This window comes from Lampetra planeri, chromosome 52 (genome assembly GCF_965212315.1).
Source record: "Lampetra planeri chromosome 52, kcLamPlan1.2.h2, whole genome shotgun sequence".
NCBI classification, from domain to species: domain Eukaryota; kingdom Metazoa; phylum Chordata; class Hyperoartia; order Petromyzontiformes; family Petromyzontidae; genus Lampetra; species Lampetra planeri.
Genome location: NC_136158.1, coordinates 6,980,746 through 7,003,089, shown reverse-complemented (window position 1 = coordinate 7,003,089; position 22,344 = coordinate 6,980,746). Strand labels below are relative to the sequence as shown.

At 54.6% G+C, this 22,344-nt stretch overlaps 2 protein-coding genes across 3 annotated transcripts in view; one reads left to right on the top strand and one right to left on the bottom strand.

The window, feature by feature from the left end:
• Window positions 1-1,758, top strand: part of LOC144734592 (protein kinase C epsilon type-like) — a 41,579-nt gene extending 39,821 nt beyond the window's left edge. The window contains exon 16 of the mRNA XM_078616848.1: window positions 489-1,758. Coding sequence (XP_078472974.1) covers window positions 489-893 — 405 coding nt within the window. The 3' untranslated portion in view covers window positions 894-1,758. The remainder of the gene's footprint in view (window positions 1-488) is intronic.
• Window positions 1,759-15,148: 13,390 nt separating this feature from the next.
• LOC144734686 (optic atrophy 3 protein homolog) lies at window positions 15,149-21,171 on the bottom strand. Of its 2 annotated transcripts, none has more exons than XM_078616988.1 (3): window positions 21,012-21,171; window positions 17,932-18,101; window positions 15,149-17,530 (listed from the first exon to the last, which is right to left on the bottom strand). In XM_078616988.1, exons 1-3 carry the CDS (start codon window positions 21,151-21,153, stop codon window positions 17,270-17,272), a joined length of 573 nt encoding a protein of 190 aa, XP_078473114.1. In that variant the 5' UTR covers window positions 21,154-21,171; the 3' UTR covers window positions 15,149-17,269. The 2 variants fall into 2 exon arrangements, with proteins under 2 accessions (XP_078473114.1, XP_078473115.1); XM_078616989.1 differs by lacking the exon at window positions 21,012-21,171 and adding an exon at window positions 19,774-20,672.
• Window positions 21,172-22,344: the final 1,173 nt, after the last annotated feature.

Below are 22,344 nucleotides of genomic sequence, written 5' to 3'. Positions count from 1 at the left end.
CCTCAGTAGTGGCACCGTCATCAATATTAGCATCATCGTCATCATCAGCAGCATCATCAACAGTGGCAACATCATCATCATCTCATCAGCAGCTGCAGCATCATTGGCAGTGGCACCGTCATCAATATCATCAGCAGCAGCATTTTCTCTCCCTTGACCTTCTGCCAGCAGCGAGCCTTGCACTTCACGTGATAGCCTCAAGATGCACCTAGCCTGGCACAAGCGCAGTGGTGATGGCACCACCAATTGTTGATCATCTTACTGCATAGCTCTAATCAAACCCCGACCCCTCACCCTATCCATAACAATAACCCTACCCCTAACGCTCTACACAACCCTAACCCTAACCCTCTCCACAACCCTACCCCTAACTCTCTCCATAACCCTCTCCACAACCCTACCTCTAACCCTCTCCATAACGCTATCTCTATCCCCACGCTACCGCTAACTCTACTCCCGCCCCCCCCCCCCCCCCCCCCCCTGTGTAGCGGGGTAAGCGCGACGTGGCCAACTTTGACGGGGACTTCACGCGCGAGGACCCGGCGCTGACGCCCACCGACCCGGCCGCGCTGCTGCAGCTCCCCCCGGACGAGTTCCGCGGATTCTCCTTCGTGGCCGACGGGCCGGGGCCGGGCCTGGGCGGCGGGGGCGGCGCCCCCCCTTCCCCCCCGCCGTCGCCGCGACAACCGCGGCAGCCGACGCCCCCGCCGCGGTCTCCCACGGCGAGGGTTGGGGGGGCCCCGCGGCCCCCCCCCGCCCCCCGCCTGCCCCCGACCACGCTCGCCATCGACCCGGTGCCGCGGGCCTGCGGCCCTGCCAGGTCGGCTGAGTATTACGCAGAGTGTCGCCTGGGCTTCGGCCTCGGGGACGAGGAGGAGGAGGACGAGGTCTAGGGGATGATGAGGAGGAGTGGATGAGGTGTAAGGGGTGGCGTGGAGGTGTAGGGGACGAGAAGGATGATGAGGTGTGGGTGACGAGAGGATGAGTGGATGAGGTGTAGGGGACGACGAGGAGGAGGTGAGGGTGGACGATGAGGAGGATGATGAAGTGTAGGGGAGGAAGGTGAGGTGTAGGGGATGAGGTGTACCGGAGGAGGAGGTGAACGAGTTGGACGTGAAATGAAGGTGGTGTTGAGATCAGTGTAGGAGGAGGTGGAGGTGAGAGTGGAGGAGGTGGAGGAGGTGTGGAGATGAAGTCTACTGGTGAGAACAAGGCTCGTGCAATATTTGCACCGAGTCCCAGTTCAATCGTTGCTGCTGTTCCCGTTCCAGTGTGCGCACCAGCGTCACCATCACCATTACCATTGTCACCATCGTCATCATCACCATCGCCACTATTACCACCATCATCACCACGATCACCACCATCATCATCATCACCACCATCATTATCATCATCACCATCATCTTCACTATCACTGCCATCATTGCCACCATTGTCATCATTACCATCGTCATTATCATTGTCACCACCACCACCATCACCATTCCCGTCCTGATGGCCGCGATGGCCGCGGTGGCCGTATCGTCGTCGTCGTTGTCCGCGTGCGTCTTCACCAGCCGGGCGGCCGTGGTCCCGTACCGTCGTTCACGACCCGAGCCAACAGCGAGCCTCTCCCCTCCCAGCCACGAGATGGGGCTGTCCCTAGGGGGCAAGACGGTTTACAAAGCCGGGCAGGGGCTCCCGGGCAGGGCCTCCCGGGGGGCCGGCCGCGGTCGCCCATCGCGGCCGTGGGTCATCGAGGTCGCGGCTCAACGGAACGAGAGGGGAGAGGGGAGGGAGGGGAGATGGGGAGGGGCGACGTCGTAACCACTGAAGCGGCCCCCGTGAACGCGCCACATTGGCCCAAAGTTGGCCCAACATTGGTGCCGGCGTTGCGCGTTGTACCAGGGGAGATGGACGGCATGCACGAGAAGGGATGCGCCTGCGTGTGTGTGCGCGTGTCTTTGTGCCGTGTGTGTAGTGTCGGACTGCTTACGCAGCGTGCATAGCCAAACCATGCCAATATTCGGGAGGTGCGGGGGAAGGACAACGAACTAAACACAACACACCAAGTAGCTCTAAAGGAAATGTACGTGAATGAGACAGCCAGAGCAAGGCGAAGCTGAACCAGTAGAGATCGAGAGATGAGAGAGGGGGAGACAATAGACAGAAAGACAAAGAGGGTCTGTGCTGATTGGACTCGTGGGATATTCTCCCCTAGCGCGTCCCTGTGACCCCACGACCCAATGACCCCACAAACCCATGACCCCGCGTCTCTGTGACCCCACGTCTACATGACCTTGTGACCCTGTGACCCCGCGTCCCCATGACCCCGTGTCCCCATGACCCCATGACACTGTAACCCCGTGTCCCCGTGACCATGTGCTTCCGACCATCGATTATTCACGCGCATCGTGGAGCGAGAGCGAGTCGCGCTTGGGCGGGGTGGCGCTGCCAGGAGGAGGAGGAGGGAGAGCAGCGCTAGGAGATGAGGTGACACGGCATCCGGCGTTAGTAGTAGCGGTTGTGAGTCGCGGTTGTGAGTCGCGGTTGCTATCGACGCCCAGCTGTCCGCAGTGGGGAAGCCTCCGTTTCATGTCGAGGTTCTGTGTGGTGTGGCCGCTACTCACCAGCCGTGGACTCCGCAGAGCGGGCGAGCAGCTCTCCCCGCTTGGCCCGCTCCCAGGAACCGGGCCGCAGGCTCCAGTTCCTGCCGGCGCGTTGCACCACCGCCGACTCGGGAACGAGCGCGGCTATCCACTATGGTGGCGAGAAGTTGACTACCATGCCTGGTATACAGGAGGTCATGGGTTTGATCCCGACCCTGATGCCTGCTGTATATTTGGGGTTTACGTGTCTCTCTCTCCCCGTGGTCGCGTGGATTTTTCTCCGGGTCTTCCGGTTTTTCCCTCCACATTTAGAATCAACATCACGCGTTTTAGAGTATTTGGCTGCTGCTATAAATGTCCACACGAAGATGAGCCACTTCGTTGCGCTATCATTTGTGATAGCCAGGTCGTGCTTCTGAAAAAGAGCTAAATATAGCTCAGTGGGCTTTGCCTGGTAAATACAAAAAAATGGTCGAATAGTTTTAATCGTTTAGTAAACAGAGCTGACTTGAGCGTGGCACTACGAATGCCATGCTGGGTCAGAATACAAAATGCTTCCCTCCAGTGATCGATCAACGCGTCCAAGGATGCTTGCCATGGCCGATAAGGTGTCGTGTGTGGGGCTGTGTGTGGGTGGCGGTGATTCCATGTATGTGTGTGTGTAGCAGTGCGTGTGTGTGTGTGTAGCAGTGTGTAAGTGGTGCAGGCTATGTGTGTATGCGGGCCATGTTGGTGTGACTGGGCGATGTAGATAGATCGGTGCGTGCAAGGGGTTGCTAACCCCTCCACCTGGCACTTTTTCTACCAAGCACGGCGGTGGAAACACCGACATGAGCCCGTGCTAGAAACCAGGGGGACAGGCGGCCATGACGCCTTCGGGCCAAACTCGTTCTGGCGGATCCAGAAACAGGAAACCACTGAGGTTGGGCACACGGAACGTTCGCACTCTCGTTGCGGAGGAGAGGCTGCCACTCCTCTGTCAGAAGATGGACCGGTACCGTCTGGACCAATGTGGAATACAGGAGGTCCGGTGGACCGGCTCTGGCACCAGTCATCATGAGCGGTGGACAGTCCTGCACTCGGGGCAGAAAACTACCAAAAAAGCAACAAGAGGAGAGGAATGGTGGTGGCGGTGATTACTTACACCCCCACCAAAGATGAACATCGGTGGAGGGATGCAGACAAGGCTGATGAGTCAGATGTCTTCTATAACCTCCTGTCCCAGGCACTAGCTAAAGGTGTATTTAATGCCTGAGTGGGTCATGATACACGACACCTCGGTTGGAGTGATGGGCCAGATCATCTTAATGATAACAGAAGGAGGCTACTAGACTTTCCTGCAGCCCATGGGCTTGTTATTATGAACACGCTGTTGCGGAATCAGCGCATCCACACACCATCATGGATGCATGCCAGGTCCAAGCAAGAACATCTGCTGGACTATATAATTATGGACTAGTGGATGCAGGCCCATGTCCTTGACACCAGGATCTACTGTAGAGCTGATTTCCCTATGTCCATCGACTTGTTACCTGTAAGATGCGCCTGCCATTCTTCCACTCCGGTGGTGGGTGTCAACCCCATTGAAACCCACAGTGGTCTGGTCTCAGCTAGCCGAGGATAGTTGCAAGTAGGAATTTCAACCGCTTGCAGCTGGGGTGAGCATAATGCCCCCCTCCTTGTGATGCTGAGGGGAAATGGGTGACGTTCAGGACTGTGGCTCATGCAGCTGCAATGGCTGCATTGGGTATGCGGTCCAGACCTCCCCAGAGACCCTGGCTGAAGGAGGAGGTGTTCCGGTTGGTTGAGAGAAAACGACAGGCCCACTCCCGTCGTCTACAAATTCCAACATCGGAGAATGAGGAGGCTTGCCGCAGCCTTCGCTTGGAGATTCGGAGTGCCATGCGGCACTGCAAGGATGAGTGGTGGGTTGCTGAGGAGATGGAATCTTCCTCAGTAGCCCGCAATTACAAATCACTATTTAATTCCAAAAAAAAGTTACTTTCACCACCTGGTCTATCACCATCCTTAAAGAAAGAACGGTAACCCGATCTCCGACCCCCAGGAACAGTTCTGCAGGTTTGCAGAGTATTTTTGTGAGGTCTTGGGGGAGGGGAATTCCTTCAGTCCAGACATTATGGGGAAAGGTGGGTATGACCCTGCTAGGGCAGCGGTGCCTCAATATTGTCCTGGTATGGATTGTGCAACATCGCCTTGCCAGGCACGCGGAGGAGAGGCTTGCGGAGCCCCAATGCGGTTTCAGGAAAGGGGGGTCCTGCACAGATGCCATATTTTCTGTCCGTCTGCTACAGCAGAGGTGTAGGGAATTCCAATAAGACCTACATCTTTGCTTTATTGCCCTGGTCAAGGCCTATGATACCATCTACAGGCCAGAGCTATGGGCAGTACGTCGTGCTTTGGGAGTCCCTGACTCTCTGCTCACAATCATTAAGGGCTTTTATGATGGTGGGAAGGCCCGGGTAAAGCTTCGTGGCCAGGAGTCGGAGCCATTCCCTGTTCCCTTTGGCGTGCAACAGGGATGTCATCTGGCTCCCACAATATTTAACATTATCTTTGACCATGTAGAAGCTTTCATTGGCTGTACTGGAGGAAGTTACATCTGGTACAGATACAAAGGGAGGTTCAATATAGAGGTTTTTGGGTTAGATTGCGTAAATATATGTGTCGTTAAAACCTGCCACCATCTGACAGCCAACTAGTAAGGGTTGTCACGTAAATAAAACATGCCAATTCATCACTAGTACAGCACACCGGTGTGTTGGAGAGCTAAGCCACAACATTTACAAACTGAGAATTACGTTTCGCTAGTAATTACAACCAGCTTCATCAGGCGACAGCCAGATTTGTGGAGAAGTCTTCCTGTTTCGTTCCTTATATAGAGGCTTAGATGTGTTGACCACGCAGCTGCGCTCTTGCACAATGTGGGGGGGGGGGGGGATTACTGAGGCAACGTACATTATGCGAGCCCTTTGAACTTGTCCTTCCTATCTATTGTGTTAATTACAATAGCCCTACCAAATGCATGCACTTTGTAGGCATGCATTTAAAGAATGTATTATTGATGATTCGCTTCCACGCAGCACTAAGACGGTAGCTATCCGAACGGTTAACGTTATTTTTATTTATTTAAATTTCGATAGATTATCTAATCAGTCTTAGCCAGTAGTAGCTAGTTGTGCACAAAACTTCAACATCAACATAAATTGAGTGTCTTTGTTGGCACGCGTGTTCTGCTACTGCTGACAGTTGCATTTGGGATAATTGAATATTTCTCTGATGTTCTTTTAGTCTCGTGCTGATCATTCGTCCTGTTTGCCCAACATAACATTTTCCACACGTGCAGTTAATCCTGTACACACCTTGTGTTGATAACTTCGGTAATACATCTTTTGTACCAGATATTAGATTCTGTTTTTTATGTACCGTGCCAAATATGACTCGGATGTTTTGTTTTTCCAAACATCTGGCTAGTTTATCAGTTACTCCCGCCATGTACGGTATTCTGATCGTTTTAAATACTTGGGGCAGTTTCAATGCTCGTTTTTTTTATTTGGTTTTGGTATTCAATGCCCTGTTGATTTGTGCATCATTGTAACCGTTCATTTGCAGCGCTTCCTTAACATGTTGAATTTCACTTCTCAGACTGTCACCATCTGACACTTTCTTAGCTCGATGAATGCGCGTGTGACTCTGCATTCAGATAGGCGTCAGTATGCGTTTTCTTTCGGTAAACACTGCGTGTTTTTTAACCATTTCTACCCCGTCCGAGCAGAATATATCCAGAAATGGTCGAGTTTTGTCAGCTTCCACTTCCATGGTGAACTGGATGGATTGGTTTTGCGAGTTGAGATGATTTAGAAATGCGTTCAGTGTATCTTTTCCGTGTGGCCAGACCACCAATGTGTCATCAACATATTTAAACCACGCAGATAGTTTTAGTGTGCTTGAAGCTATTGCTTTTTCCTCTTCTTCTTGGTTCTTTCGGTAAAGTCACGTAGAAGGGAAGTAATAAAATAATACAAATAAAACATAATAAAATTATTCTCACGACGTTTCGGCCACAACGCAAGCAGCCGTCATCAGGTGCCACAAGAAGTGTTCTTTAGACAGACTCTGTCGCCTCGACGGACCTGGTTTTCACCTGAGGACGGCTGCTTGCGTTGTGGCCGAAACGTCGTGAGAATAATTGTATTGCTTTTATTTTTATTATTTTATTACTTCCCTTCTACGTGACTTTACCGAAAGAACCAAGAAGATGAATCCCTGCAGTCACGAAAGCTTTAAATCAAAAGCTATTGCTTTTGTTTCAAAATCTTCCATGTACAAATTCGCTATCACAGGAAACAAAGGAGAGCCCATTGCTGCTCCTTCCTTTTGTTTGTAGAAGTTACCTTGCCACAAGAAGTGTTCTTTAGACAGTGTTCAGCTAGTCTTGGGATAACTTTGGCTAAACCTTTGTTCGTTACCAGCGTGTTGAGTAATTTAATTGACTCGTTGACCGGAACCCTCGTGAACAGAGAGGTCACATCAAAACTTACGAGAATATCATCAGGGTTAAGCTTAATTACTTTAATTATATTTACGAGATGTTCAGAGTTTTTGATGAACGAAGATGTCCTACCGATGGAGGGCTGTATTTGTTTCGTTACGTATTGTGCTAATTTGTACGTGGCAGAGCCTATTGTACTAACTATGGGTCTTAATGGGACATCAGGTTTGTGAATTTTGATAGCCCATAAATTGAAAGGAATCAAAATTACTGTTCGGATAGCTACCGTCTTTGTGCTGCGTGGAAGCGAATCATCAAATAAAACATTATTTAAATGCATGCCTACAAAGGCCAGCGTACTTCAATAGGGATTGCCGTTGGTAGGGATATTTTAATAAACACAATAGACAGGAAGGACAAGTTCAAAGGGCTCGCATAATGCGCATGCATGATGTGCGTTGCCTCAGTAATCCCCCCCCCCCCCACATTGTGCAAGAGCGCAGCTGCGTGGTCAACACATCTACGCCTCTATGTAAGGAACGAAACAGGAAGACTTCTCCACAAATCTGGCTGTCGCCTGATGAAGCGAGTTTGTAAATGTTGTGGCTTGGCTCTCCAACACGCCAGTGTACTGTACTAGTGTCCGATTGGCATGTTCTGTTTACGTGACAACCCTTACTAGTTGGCTGTGTCGGATGGTGGCGGGTTTTAACAACATTTATATATTTACGCGATCTAACCCAAAAACCTCTATTATGGATGATATTGGTTGCGAAAGCCTACGTGTTAAACTGACAACTGGAGGTTGATTGATGCACAGGTGCGGTCGAGAGAAGGATCCCTTTTAGTCAACTATGGTATGTATTCTAGATTTGAAGCTTTCGTGACTGCAACGAATCATACTCTTAGGTTTTTTCGGTAAACCTAAGAGTATGGTATGTATGCCGATAATCTGGTGATTGATGCTCACTCAGAGGAGGAGTTGGATGTGCTGCTGCTGAACCTGGAGTGTGCCATACCATCAGCCCCACCAAAACGTAGCACCTGCCTGGGTATTTTGTGCCACCAAACACTCCACCCCCTCAGCTCCCCATTGGTGATGGGGCAGTTGTGGAGAGAGTGGAGAGCTTCCCATACCTGGGCAGTGTGCTTTTGACCAGCTCCGGTTTAACAGCAGAGGTCTCACTACGAATCAGTCGGGCGGCATTATCTTTTCGTCGGCTGTGTAACACTGTGTGGAAGCAACCTGGTCTGTCGCTCCACACGAAGCTTCAGGTCTTCTCGGCCACAGTCATTCCCTCCCTTCTCTACGCTTGTGAAACGTGGACCCCTCTAATTGAACATCTGCGCCGGTTAGAAACATTCAGGCTGGCATGCCTACTATCCATCCTGGGTTTAACCAGACTGGATTGTGTGAGGAGCTCACAAATCCTTGAAAGGTCTGGACACATTCGCATCAGTGACCTCCTCTGGAAGGCAAGGCTGCGTTGGCTGGGTCATGTAGCCCGCATGTCCAGCCACCGCATGCCCAAGCAGCTTCTGTTTGGCCGCACAGAGGGGGCTAAACGGGCACGATACGGGCTGGACAAGAGATGGACTGATGCGGTATGGGAGGATGTGGAATTGAGTGGAGTGTCAAGATCAGCCTCTATGGAGGAGGCTCTTAAAGGACGCTCCAGCAACAGCGGAGGGCAGAGGAGTGACACTCACAACAACGAGCGGAGTGCCAGGCGGCTAAAATGAAGAAAGTTGGCGCAGTGGGGGGTGGCACAGGTGGTGCATCTGCCAGTCATCTCAGCCAACCCATGGCTCCTGGGTCTGTCCCGAGACCTCTTGTCAGCGAGCCTTCCACATTTCACGTGGCCTCAATGTGCACCTGGCCTGGCACAGGCGCGATGGTGACATCACCGTCACTTAATGGCGAATGGCGGGTATTGGCATTAGTGGCGGCGATTCCGTGCGTGGTGGGCTCCCTCGTGTTGGCTCGCCATATGAAGTCGCCGGTGATTCCGTGTGTGTGTGGCGGTGATTCTTTGTGTGTGTATCCCTACCCCATCCCTTCCCCCCGCCCCCTGACTTAGAACGTGCTTCCCCGACTTTACTCACTGAACTTGAATCTGCATCCTTTAACGCGCGTCATTCGGGGCTGTGTGTGTCTTGGCTGTGTGCGCATGTGGCCATGCGGCACGTGCCGTGATTTTGTTCCCGTGTTTTTTTTCGCTGGGTGGGTTTGATTCCCGCTCACGGCCAACGTCAATGACGAATATCCGAACTGGATTCTGGGGCCGCCTCTAGATGGACTCGGCCTAAAAACGAGCACACGCTGCTGCCATGCGTGAAACATCAGAACTGGGGAAACAAAGGCGACGGCGGGCTTGGTTGTGGCTACACTACTGCCCCGGTTTAGGCACTCGCCAACAGCACTTGCCCCTGCAGCCTGACATGGCTGTACAGGGGATCTTTGTCTTTGCGTGATTGGCAAGATAGGACGGAACAGATTGATGGAGATCCTTTCAGATGAGTAGGCATCATTGATACACAAACCTCCATTTAATATGTAGCCAGCGCAGCTTATCGCGTGTCAAACTCGTGATCAGATCACAATTGTTTCCCATCAAACGAACTGCCGCATTTAAAACCGGAGTGGCCAGAGGTGAGCGTCGCTGGCACAGCCGAAGATGCTGCAGCAGCAGCAGTCTGCGTGGATGATGATGACGATGATGATGGACGCGTGGACGAGCTTCTTCGCAGTCTCGACAGTCGGAACACGATGGACTGCGAGCAATCCAGCCAGGCGCCTCATGTGAGTGGCAAGCGTCAGTTCGCTATCGGCAAGGACACCAAGGCATGTTGCCCGATCTGACACTGGGATGTCACAACCGTCGATGTGGATCGACTCACACTTGACTCGATAAAGCTGATGGTGGGTCCCAAGTATGATGAATTTAGTCCGACTCAAGTTTAGCTTCGGATGGTTTGATGTCATCCAGTTGCTTATGCCGTCGATCCACAGCATGAGGCGTGGAACGCGTGAGACGCACGAGTCAGCTGTCGTGTGGAAGTAAAGTTGCGCGTTGTCGGCTGATGAATGCACGCTGAGTCTATGACGGCGGGCGATGCCGATGGCATCGGTGGTGTAAAGAGGAAGAGCACCTGGCCAAGCAGACCTCCCTGTGGCACACAGCACATCACCGGTGACGAGCTGTGCGCCACAGGCTATCGTCATAGCTGCTGACCCTGTGTGTCCGACCTGTAGCGAAGGACTCAGTCCATGAAAGCACAACCACCTTGTACACCATACGCAGTTCGAAGATGCCTGTCTAAGATGTTATCATCAACCCTATCACACGCATCCACAATGAGTGCATTGTGGATGACCTTCAGCATTGCCGCATCTGCCCAGTAGCCATGCCGGGATGCTGATGCAAGGCTTGGAACGAGGCTGTTCTGCTCTAAATGGGCCATAAGGTGACGACATCTCAGCCCTCGACGATTTTCGACATGAATGTCAAATTGGAGATTGGCCTGCTGTTGTTCTTGTCAGAGGGGTCTGCTCCGGCCTTCCTGAGCCGTGGTGTGAGTGTAGCACGGCGCTGGCTTAGTGGGTCGACTGCCCCGCGTGAGTGAAGCGCTGCACGCGCTCGTCACGAAAGGCAGAAGCCCCGGAAGAAACGCCTCCAAAATGTGTGTCGTCATCGGGCCCTGTGCACAGGACTTTGCTGGAGCAAGCAGCCCGTGATGATCTTCCAGATGTCCGCAGCTGGAGATGACGCGAACATATCCGGAACGTCCGGCGCTGGTGGCGGAAACGACTCGGGGGGGGGGGGGGGGGGGTGTTGCCCTCCATGTCTCTGTCGATGGCAGCAACGCTCCGAGTGAAATCAATCATGGAAATCCTGCGCCGACGGCCAATCTGCTCCCTGGTCGCTTTGCCACGTCCGTCCCAGAGTCCCCACGGAGCTCCACGGCTTGGCGCAGCTGGAGCAGACTGCTCGGTGGATCTGCGGCTCCAGAGCGACGCCTCCTGCTCACGGCAGGCGCCGTGTCTGCCCGTGCTCCACCCCCACGGCTGCCCGGCCACCCACACGCACAGGGCGACGAGATCGACGTCCTGTGCGTGCGCGGCTGTCGACGGAGTCGGTGTCACGCCGCGCCGCGCGTCGGCGGCGACTTTTCTCGCTTTTCCGAATTCATTGGCCAAGGGACTGGGTGCTTACAGCTTGGCACGGGTGACACAAATCCGCCCGCACTCTCTACGTCGTGAGCTCCAGAGAGCTTTGAGTTGATATTGGCCGTCTGGAATGTCTCCTTATTGAACCCACCCCCAGCTCCCAACCTTTCGCTGTCCTGGTTGGTGGAGAGATGGCAGCCGGCAGCAAACTGCGCTGTGGTCTGAGATGACATTGGGTGGCTCACCGAACATTCCTCCATCACAGCATGCTGGTTAAAGGGACAGCATGTTGTGGGTCACGTGCTTGCTTCAACATGAATGTTAAAGTCACCGGTCACTACGGTTTGACATTTGTATGTTGAACTTCTTTCGCACCGTACGTAGCCAACCGGGAGGTTGTGGGGGAAGGACAACAAACTAAACACAAATCAGTTTTAAAGAAGTTAGTTTTTTAACTTAATGATTTTAAAGTGCCCTCGCTCCAGTGGCTTCGTAATATCGCAAGAGCGCTCCAGACGGCAGTAGACGCAGCGCATCTGAATTGCGGCGGCCATCTCCGTTCGGTGTCTCGCCAAAAGGCGCTGCTGTGAGGATGCCCGGAGGTGGTGTGAGGATGATTCGTGTCTCTCTACGAGATCAGCAGCGAGTTCTCGTGGTTCTTTTGTGGCAAGCGCTTTGTGTGTAATGAGTGCCACCTGAGAACAATGTGTATCCGTTCGGCGACGGGAAGCCATTTACCGTACCGCCAACATCACGATCATCTTGCTGGGACTCACAGAGGCTCACAGACCCATAGACTCATACAGAGACCCAGAGTCGCAGAGAAACCCATAGATTCACAGACTCAGAGGCTCACATAGAGACCCATAGACGCATAGACTCACATAGAGACCCATAGACTCACAGAGACCCACAAACTCACATAGAATCGCATAAACTCACATAGAGACCCATCGACTCACAGAGACCCAGACACTCACACCGAGACCCATCGACGCACAGATACCCATCCACTCACACCGAGACCCATCGACGCACACAGAGACCCATCCACTCACATAGAGACACAGAAAATCACAGAGAGACAGAAAATCACATAGAGACACACTCACATAGAGACCCATCGACTCCAGAGAGACACAGAAAATCACAGAGACACAGAAGATCACACAGAGACACAGACATAGAGATCCATCCACTCACACCGAGACCCATCCACTCACATAGAGACCCATCCACTCACAGAGACCCATCGACTCACATAGAGACCCAGACACTCACACAGAGACACAGAAAATCACACAGAGACACATAGACTCACATAGAGACACAGACACTCACACAGAGACCCAGAGACTCACATAGAGACCCATCCACTTGCATAGAGACCCAGAGACTCACATAGAGACCCAGAGACTCGCATAGAGGTTCACAGACTGAGCTGACTAAGCCGGGGTTCTCGGGTGCCCGAACGAGGAGGCTGGGAAGAGGCATTCATTATTTATTTTCTTGTCTTGGGAGGGGCGGGTGGAGCTGAACTCACGACGAGTGAAGAGCGGGGTCCCGGCAAACAGAGCCAGCGAAACTCGTGCGTGCGTGCACGTGTGTGCGTACGTGCGTGTGTGTACGTGTGTGCACGTGTGTGTGTGTGCACGTGTGTGTGTGTGCACGTATGTAGGCACGTGTGTGTGACGCGCGACGTTCACCGCCAAGCAGGTACAACCCCCCGCTGCTTGGGGAGATGGAGAGTTTGCTGCGTCTGCGTGGCCGGCGGTGTCAGTACGCGCGTGTGCATGTGTGTGCATGTGTGTACATGTGTATATGTGTACGCGTGTGAGTGTAGGTACGTGTGTGTGTACGCGCGCGTGCGCTTGCGCGCGTGCGCTTGCGCGCGTGCGCTTGCGCGCATTTGGTGGAGACATCTTCCCAGCTACAATAAATAAACGCGATCAGCCAAGAGGCTCAGTGTCGGGGCGCCTTTATTTAATTATTTCACCTTGGCAGGGGGCCGCCGCCGCCGAGGTGCACTGCAACACCCTTTGCCGAGCCGCTGCGAGAGGTCCCGTTAGCAACCGTCTTGAGCCAGGGTCGGCACTTGGGATTGCACTTGGGATTGAACTTGGGATTGGGGACGACGACTGGGCCGTCATGGACCGTGGCTGCAAGGTGACCAGGTGATGGCAGTACTATAATGGATTACTGAATCCATCTGTACGTAGCTTTGCGCGTCACCGCCCGCTGTATGTGGTGTCTCGCCTCCCACACGAAGCCAAACTCTTCGCGTCGTTCAACGAGTTGGTGATGAAACATTCCAAACTGGAGCAGCGGCCTCTTGTAAGTAAGCCTCGAGACTCTGGCGAGCCCCCCCCCCACCCCGCGTCAATCCGCATCAGCACTCACGAGCAGGTCGGTGGCGTGCAGTGAGAGCGGTGGCACAGCGGTTGCCACCATTCCCGGCCACGTCGGTGGCGAGCGATCTCCAAACCGCCCCCCCCCCCCCTAACCTTCACTGACCGGCGTGAAGTATGGTCAAACAACCGCCTTTGGAAAAGGGGCCCTCATCGACCCCAGCCAAGGCCACAAGTTGCTCGCAAACATCAATAAATAATGTCCGTCGCCTGGCTGGTTCGCCACGGCTGTGCCGACGCGCGAGGAGCGACCAGGGACGGACGGCCGCTCCAGCAAGGTGGACGGCAAGGTGGACGGCAAGGTGGACAGCAAGGTGGACGGCAAGCGCCACGATCGGGCACTGCCCTCTCTTGGCTCAACACGGGCGAACGCGTGACATGAAACTCCCGTGGGTGAGTGGTCAAACCGGGGGGGAGGGGGGGGGGTTGGTGGCTCCCGAGGCTCTCGGGGTGTTTGGACTGCGGTCCGCTCTCCTAAGACGCGGTAAAAGTTCACTACCTCGCCTGGTATGCAAGGGGTCGTGGGGTCGATCCGGGACTTGCTCGATTTTGGTGGTGACCTTTGGATGAGCAAACCCAGTGCGCCGTTGAACCACTCATGACAGCACGGGCGCGGTCGGTATTCCTTGTGCCGCAAGGATTGTAATTGTGTGCCCAGGTGTAATGCGAGCGTAAATGGGGTTGCTGCTGGGCTTTGGCCCAATCATATGGCCCGGTATGGGGGGCGTGTGGGAGGGGCCGCCGTTCACCTCGGCTCCAATGCGAAGCGAGGTGAATGGAGGTGGAGCCAGCAGGGCAGTATGGGAAGGCCGGATCTGACGATCCGGAAGGGGAGGAGTCAGGGTCACGTGGGAGAGACGATATTGAGGGGAGCCCGGAAGAGATCGGGGCCAGTTGATGGAGTGAAGAAGCGGGACCACATTGGGTGGCCGCCGCGCCATCAGCCACGTGGCTGATGGGGCTTCGGCACACCGTCGGCCAGCGGTGTGCGGAGCGGGGAGGAGCGGAGCGACTAACGGGAGAGCGCGTGCGGGGCGCGCGAGAGGAGCTGACGGAGGAGCATGGCACGCGAGAGGAGCGTGCGTGGCACGCGAGAGGAGCTGACGGAGGAGCGTGCGGGGCACGCGAGAGGAGCGTACGGGGCACGCGAGAGGAGCGTGCGGGGCACGCGAGAGGAGCTGACGGAGGAGCGTGCGGGGCATGCGAGAGGAGCGTGCGTGGTACGCGAGAGGAGCGTGCGGGGCATGTGAGAGGAGCTGACGGAGGAGCGTGCGGGGCACGCGAGAGGAGACGCTGGTCCCTTGTCAGGACCAGCGGGGTGTGAGGACGAGTGGAGGAGCTAACGGAGGAGCGTGCGTGGCACGCGAGAGGGAGCGCGCGCGGGGCGCGCGCGAGACGACGATGGTCCGTGGAGGAGACCAGTGGGGGGGCGGAGAAGAACCTGAATAAAAGACAAGCGGAGACCAGCATCGCCTGACGGAATCTTTTATTACACAGGGAGCCTTGAGTGGCGAGATGTTAACTACCTCTCCTGGTATACAGGAGATCGTGGCTTCAATCCTGACCCTGACGACGCCTGCTGCTGTATATTTGGAGTTTACGTGTCTCTCTCCCCGTGGTCGCGTGGATTTTTCTCCGGGTCCACCGGTTTTTCCCTTCACATTTAGAATTTAAGTGCATTTGGCTGCTATACATTTGCACGTGACGATAAGCCCCACTTCGTCGCCGAGCTATGATTTGTGATCTCCAGGTCGCTCCTGAATGAGGGCTTTATATGGTTAAATAAAAATAGTTTATAGTTACCAGGCATCTGTGTTCATATCGCTCAATCGGATTCCTCCAGTACAGCCTGTTCTCTCTATAATGTGGGAGATGTCACATTCCTGAGGAACACCGCATTATGGAAGAACCACGTCATAATAAATAATAATACATCGGGGTAAAGCGCAGTCCGCGATACCACGCGAGATGCGTAACGCGGACCGAACAAAGACCGAGGGTAGCGTCTAGAAGTATCACCCAGCAGCATCCCACTGCCTCATGCGGCCGTGATGATGATGATACGCCAAGGCGGCCGTGCGACCGCTTTATCCCTCGTGGCGTTCGACGTAGTTTCGTTCGCTCATACGCAATTCGCATCCCGCGATGTGAGAAAAATGCATCCCCCCTCCCTTCCCCCCCGTACATCCATAGCGTTACTATATATCCAATTCGTGTTGTGAATACAACAACGCCTGTGTGACAGGAGAACGGACTCGATTTGGCTGCTACAAATTCCCACACGATGACGGCGTGCCACTTCGTGTTGGGCTATCAAGTGTCGTCAGGTCGCTTCCAAAAACAAAAAAAGAGCCATACAGCTCTGCTGCATTTCAGCTCAATCCGATTCCTCCAATGGAGTCCCGTTCTGCTACAACGCCGTAGTAGTTGTGTTGGGAAAACACGCGATTGTAGGAGAACAGACCGTGGCTTTGGCTCTACTTCCCGTTACCGCCAGCGCAGCGGTGGCCTAGAGGCGAGGCGAGGTCGCGAGGTCGCAAGGTCGCAAGGTCGCAAGGTCGCAAGGTCGCGAGGTCGCGCGGCATAAAGAGACTTTGACAAGCAGCGGCAAGTGAAGGGGACAAACCAAGCGGGCTCCCGGTGGGGGTCTCTCAACGGCGACAGGCTGGGGGCCTGCGTCTGATGGGGCCTGTGTCTCGTGGGGCCTGTGTCTCATGGGGCCTGCGTCTCATGGGGCCTGCTTCTGATGGGGGCCTGGGTCTGGTGGAGGCCTGCGTCTGGTGGGGCCTGCGTCTGATGGGGACCTGCGTCTCATGGGACCTACGTCTGATGGGGGGAAGGCGCGGGAGGAAATGGGCAAGTTCAACCAGAATTGGTTTAGGAAAGCCACACTGATGAGATACTGAAAATCGAAACCGGTCTAGGGTTTATTTGGAGTTTGCGTGCATCTCTCTCTCCCCGTGGTCGCGGGGATTTTTCTCCAGTTCCTCCGGTTTTTCCCTCCACATTTAGAATCACAACGTGACGTTGTTTACGGTATTTGACTGCTGCTATAAATTTCCATACGATGATGAAGATGAACCACTTTGTTGAGCGATCAGTTGTGACGGCCAGCTCGAATCTGAATGTTTTCTTTAGTTTTAAGTGCTTGGTTGCTCAGACCCTGATAAGGGGGTCCCCCCCCCCCGACCGAACGGTCCCTGAAGCTGTCCAGAGAGACGGTGGTAGCGGGACAGGCGCAGCAGACAACCACCACAAGCGCTACATTCAACCTTTCCCTGCCGCCATCAAGGCCTGGGCTACAGCTCCCCCAAGACATCCTTGGCAGCTCTCTCCGGTCGGCAGGTTTCTCACAACCGGCTCCCGCCGACCACGCCGCACGCACCCGCAACGTCGTCACATTTCTCGCAAAAAACAAAAATCGATCGCCGGTCTCAGCCAGTCATCGTCACAGCGACGACGTTTAACGAGGAGCAAGAGGAGGCAGCGGCGTCCGCAGCACTCCAGAGGGGATCAACGGAGCCTCCCTCCACCACGCAGGGTGGGCGGGGGTAGGCAGGGGGCAGGGGTTCCATTCCTCCACCCAAGTTCATTTGAGGCAGGGTGTCTCGCTGTGCGTGTGCCTGCGACCGTCGGGGGCGGTCCTCGTTGGTCCAGCGGTTGTGGCGGTGGCTGACGCGATGGTGGCGGTGGCTGACGCGGTGGTGGAGGCGGAGGCGGCGGTGTGGCCGTCGTGAGGTGGTGGTGGCGACGGTGGAGGCGAGACTTGATCTCGGAGCGCGTCGATTTGGAACTGCAGCGCGTCCAGCTGAGCCGTCAGCTCGGCCTCCTTGCGCCGAGAGTTGGCGTTCTGAGACGGGAGCAAAAATGCCACGGAATGCACGAGGTGCGTGTGCATGTACGTGTGTGTACGTGCGTGTGTGTGCGCGTGTGTACTGGTCGACTCGTGTGTGCTCGGGGAGCGGTAGTGTAGCCGGCGACCCCGATTTCGATTCCCGCTCACGGCCAACACCAGTGGTGACTATCTGAACTGGTCCTGGGTCTCCCCAAAGTCGACTCGACCTCAACTCGCCACTGGGGAGACAAAGGCGGCCTGGGCGTGGTGCTGGCCACCCACCCCCTCGTGTGCCGTGCCGGCTTTCATAGGTGCTCGCAAACAGCACTTGCCACAACAGTTGAATGCTATAGGGGCCATTTTTGTACTTGAGTGTGCGTGCGTGAGTGTGCGTGCATGCGACTCGTGGTGCCCACCTGCCTCGCGTACTCCGCCACCATGCACACGCCCCCGATGACGAAGATCACCGCCTCACCCAGGAGCTCAGCCCCCAGCTCTGCCGCCGCCTCCTGGTCCAGCGGCTTCACTTGGGCCCCCCGGAACCCCATGAGTCGCATCTTGGTCTTCATCTCGATCCAGTGGTACACTGCGCGGTGGCGGTGGGAGGGTGGGAGGGGCGGGGTGGCAGAACCCCATGAGCCGCATCTCAACATCTCAAGGGCCGGTGTGGAGGCATCGCAACGAGGGGTTGGTGGATCACCGCGCAGACGTTGTCGCGAAACTCCCTTCTACCTTCTGTCGCGAACCTCCCTTCTACCCATGGGTGGGAGTAGAGGAGGAGCCGTACCCCTGGCTCTGCCAGGGGAAGGCGGTACAGCAGTGTGTGGACTAATCTCCATCTGTTCATTCCATCCGTGGTGGGGGGGGGGGGTAGAGCGCTGTACCCCTCGCGCAGGGCGTTGGTTTTCTCCGGTGAACAACAAACATGACCTCATCATTAAACGGCTGAACGCATCTTTAAAGAACGAGATAAAAACCTAATGTAGCGGCAGTAGTGGCAGCAGCACCCTCTTGAAAAAGAGTCCTTATGGCTCGGCGTGGCCTCTACCTGGAAACATAAGAAATAGCCGCAGAGGTTTCGCGGCTCCAAACCAACGACCGCCCCAGTTAATGCTGCGGTTGGATTAACCGTAGAGGCAAATCCGCCACGCGCCCTCCTCACTTCTACTCACTGCGGACGCTCAAGATCCCGCGACGCCTTCCGCAAAGACCACGGTCGTCCCTCGGTTAATTTTTTTTACGAAATAACTGTTCCTCGAATTCACTTATCAGTTGAAACATAAGTCAAAGTCACCGAGTCTGCACGAGAGGCTGTCTCCACTGCCACAACAGACAACGCGTTGTAAACGAAGCCAGTCGAGGTCTGAACGCTCATAAATGGGTGTCGCTGATAGGCTGAGCGCTCAGATTTGCAGAGTTGGCGCCCGCGTGCATAACGTAAACACGGATACGGTAGCCCACTTGCTAATGCCAGCCAGAACCATGGGGTCACTAAGGGAGGCGAAACGTTAACCTGCAAAACTGTTAACCAATGTAACTGTGTACCGAGGGACTGGTGTAGTGTGTAGGCCACTGTGCGCCGCAGGGCGTCATCGTCCACATTTCTTTTCAAGATTTTCACATCGCACACCCCTCAACCGGGATCACACGCAGCAGGGAATCATTGCCACCTTCTGCGGAAAACTTGGCAGCGCCCAAAGAGTCTTCGAGACTCCGTCAAACCCACGCATGCGAGGGTGCAAAGCTCTATCACACACACAGAAGGAACAGGTGGTGGGAGTCCACAATGTTGCTGTACCGCGCGAGGGGGCAACGCCCTATCCCCGTACAGATGGAATAAACAGATGGCCACGAGCCCACTTGCTGTACTGCCTTCTCCTGGCGAGCCAGGGGGTACGGCTCTTCCTCAGCACCCCCACCCGCGGGGCAGAAGGGTTTTTCGCAAACATGATCTGTGTGCGATCCACCCACCCTCGCTTGCTGCCTACTCCACACAGCGTTCGAGATGGCGTGGCGGAGTTCCGAATGACCAACAACATCCACCCAGTACACTTAGACAGGACCCTTGGCACTGCGTTACGAGCTAAACCACTGTACTGTACACCTACTACGATTACACACTCCATGATAATTCACACTGCCCTACCACGCACAATCAATCGCACGCCTTTGTACTTATACACTAACGCAATTACAATTAACACTAAGCTTAAACACGATGTTTATTTTTATTTTTAACTCTACCAGAGTAGGCTCACCGAGGTGTATGTGGCTCTTGTTGAGAAGCGACCTGGTCATAGATGATAGCCCAACGAAGTGGCTCTCATCATGTTGAAATATATAGCAGCCGCCAATTACTCTAAACGCGTGGTGATGTTGATTCTAAACGTGGAGGGAAAAACCCGGAGGACCCGGAGACAAAAACAGCAGACACCGTCAGGGTCGGGATCGAGCCCACGACCTCCTGTACACCAGGCGAGGTAGTTAACATCTCACCAGCGGCAGAGCGAGAGAGCCATGCAAACTCCAAGTATACAGCAGGCATCGTCAGGGTCGGGTTCGAGCCTACGACCTCCTGGGAATACCGACCACAGCGTGCTGCGATTGAATGAAGGGGTCAGCGGCGCACGTGACACTCTCAGCTAAAGGTCACCGCTACGATTCGACCTCCCGGCGCGGCAGCTAAGATTGATGTGGCCACTACCCACCCCAGCCGCTCACGACTGATCACCCAGCCAGCCGGACACCTGGGTTCGCCCCCAGGTACAGACAGGCAGGAAGAGTAGGCCAAACACCGCTCGAGTGAGGGCGGGTCACACAGTACCGTGACCCGCATCGCACGTCACGGTGTGTTACTTCACGCGGGTAAACGCAGCAGCAGCCATTCGCCACGACGCCCGTGCCAGGCTAGGTGCACTTTGAAGCCACGTGCAGTGTCGAAGGCTCTCTGAGGTCACGGGACCGACCCTGCAGGTGCCATGGGGTGACCGACTGAGATGGCTGGCCGATGCACCCCCTGTACCCACCCCCCCCCCCGTGACAAATCGCTGTATTTTATCGGCCCGGTTCTCCGCTCGTCGTTGTTGTGAGGCGGGGCGACTGCCTCCAAACTCCCCAAGCGAGCGGCGTCCTTCACGAGCCTCCTCCACCCAGGCCGATCTCACTCTCCCCCCTCTATCTCCCCTCTATCTCTCTCCCCTATCTCTCTCCCCTCTATCTCTCCTCTCTATCTCTCCCCTCTATCTCCCCCCTCTCTCTCCTCTCTCTCTCCTCCATCTCTCCCCCCTCTCTCTCCAGCCCGTGGTTCGTGCCCGGGGCCGCCAGCCTGAGGCGGCCCCGGGCAGCCGAACGACCTCACGGCGACGCGAAATCAAACTTCCCGCACGACTGCAATTTGGTAGTCCGCATAGGCGGCGCGACTGAAGGTGACCCCCTCCCCCCTCTGCCGCCTCCCTACACCGCGGGACCGTCGGACGCCGCGCTCGCTCGCTCTCACGGTTGGCGGGCGGCTGGCAGACGTAGGTCTTGAAGAAGACGCTGCGCCGCGCCGCCGCCTTGATGCGGTTGGCCACCGGCTTGCTGAGCTGGCGCACGCCGAGGTAGGCGAGCTTCGCGATCGGGAAGGCGCCCACCGCCATCTTGCGGGGGAGGGGGGGGAGGGGCAACCCACCCGGCACGGGGGTGGGAGGGAGTGGGTGGTGAGGGGAGGGGCCAGTGGGTGTGGGGGAGGAGCCAGTGGGGGGCGGGGCAACTCACCCGGCACGGGGGTGGGAGAGTGGATGGAGAGGGGAGGGGCCAGTAGGGGGAGGGGCCAGTGGGTGTAGGGGAGGAGCCAATGGGAGCGGCCAGAAGTATGGGGGCAGTGGCCTCAAAGTGCACCTATGACATTTTGACTTTCGTGACTGCAGGAATTCATATTCTTGGTTATTTCGGTAAAGTCACGTTGATGGAAAACAAAAAATCAAAAAAATTCTAAAGTAAAATATGAAAACAATAAAATAAAATGTACATTAATCTTTTTAAAAATAACAAATTGGAAATAATAAAACCAAAAAACCCACAAAAATAATCTCTCTGCCCCCCCCCCCCTCTCTCATTATTATCAGTTATGTTTTTTGTTTGCATTATGACTGCAGGTATTGTGGTCTATGCAAACATGACTCCTTGTAAAAAAGGTGTCAGTTTTGTTGCCAGATAAAAAAACAATTATCATATTTTTTCTTCTGGCAAATGAGGTTCCAATGGTGTAAATGCTTACCCGAGCTCTAATACTCTGATGGTGCATTGCCTTTGAGTTGTGCGCCTTTTGGCGTCATCCGGTCCAACACCATGTGAGACTAGGGTCTAAGGAAAGCTGCCTCGGGTGTGGACCAATCAACTTGAAGGACAGTGCATACATTATCAGAGTTGTTTTTTGTTTGCATTATGACTGCAGGTATTGTGGTCTATGCAAACATGACTCTTAGTAAAAAAAGGTGTCAGTTTTGTTGCCAGATAAAAGGGTAAAAAAACAATTATCATATTTTTTCTTCTGGCAAATGAGGTTCCAATGACGTTCTACTTAATTAAATAGACTTCATAGTAAATGTTTTCTCCTACAACATCAGAGTGCAGCGCCACATTAAATGCGCACTACAATGACAATGGTTTAAAGCGATTTGAGGCATGTCTTATTTTTTTTGGGGGGGCAGAGCTTTGTGACGTCATATTTGAGGGGGAGTCTGACTTTTTGTGACGCCGTGTGACGAGGGAGGTCAAAAATCGCGTGACGTCATTTATGGACGGCCCCTCATACCCCAACCAAAGTGGCTTATCATTTGGAAATGTAT

Excerpts from the sequence above, each read along its gene's own strand:
- LOC144734686 (XM_078616988.1), bottom strand. The coding sequence starts at position 21,153 with ATGGCGGTGGGCGCCTTCCCGATCGCGAAGCTCGCCTACCTCGGCGTG. Across the intron at positions 18,102-21,011 it reads CTGCCAGCCGCCCGCCAACC|TGTACCACTGGATCGAGATG; the intron begins GTGAGAGCGAGC and ends GCCACCGCGCAG. Across the intron at positions 17,531-17,931 it reads TGGCGGAGTACGCGAGGCAG|AACGCCAACTCTCGGCGCAA; the intron begins GTGGGCACCACG and ends CTCCCGTCTCAG.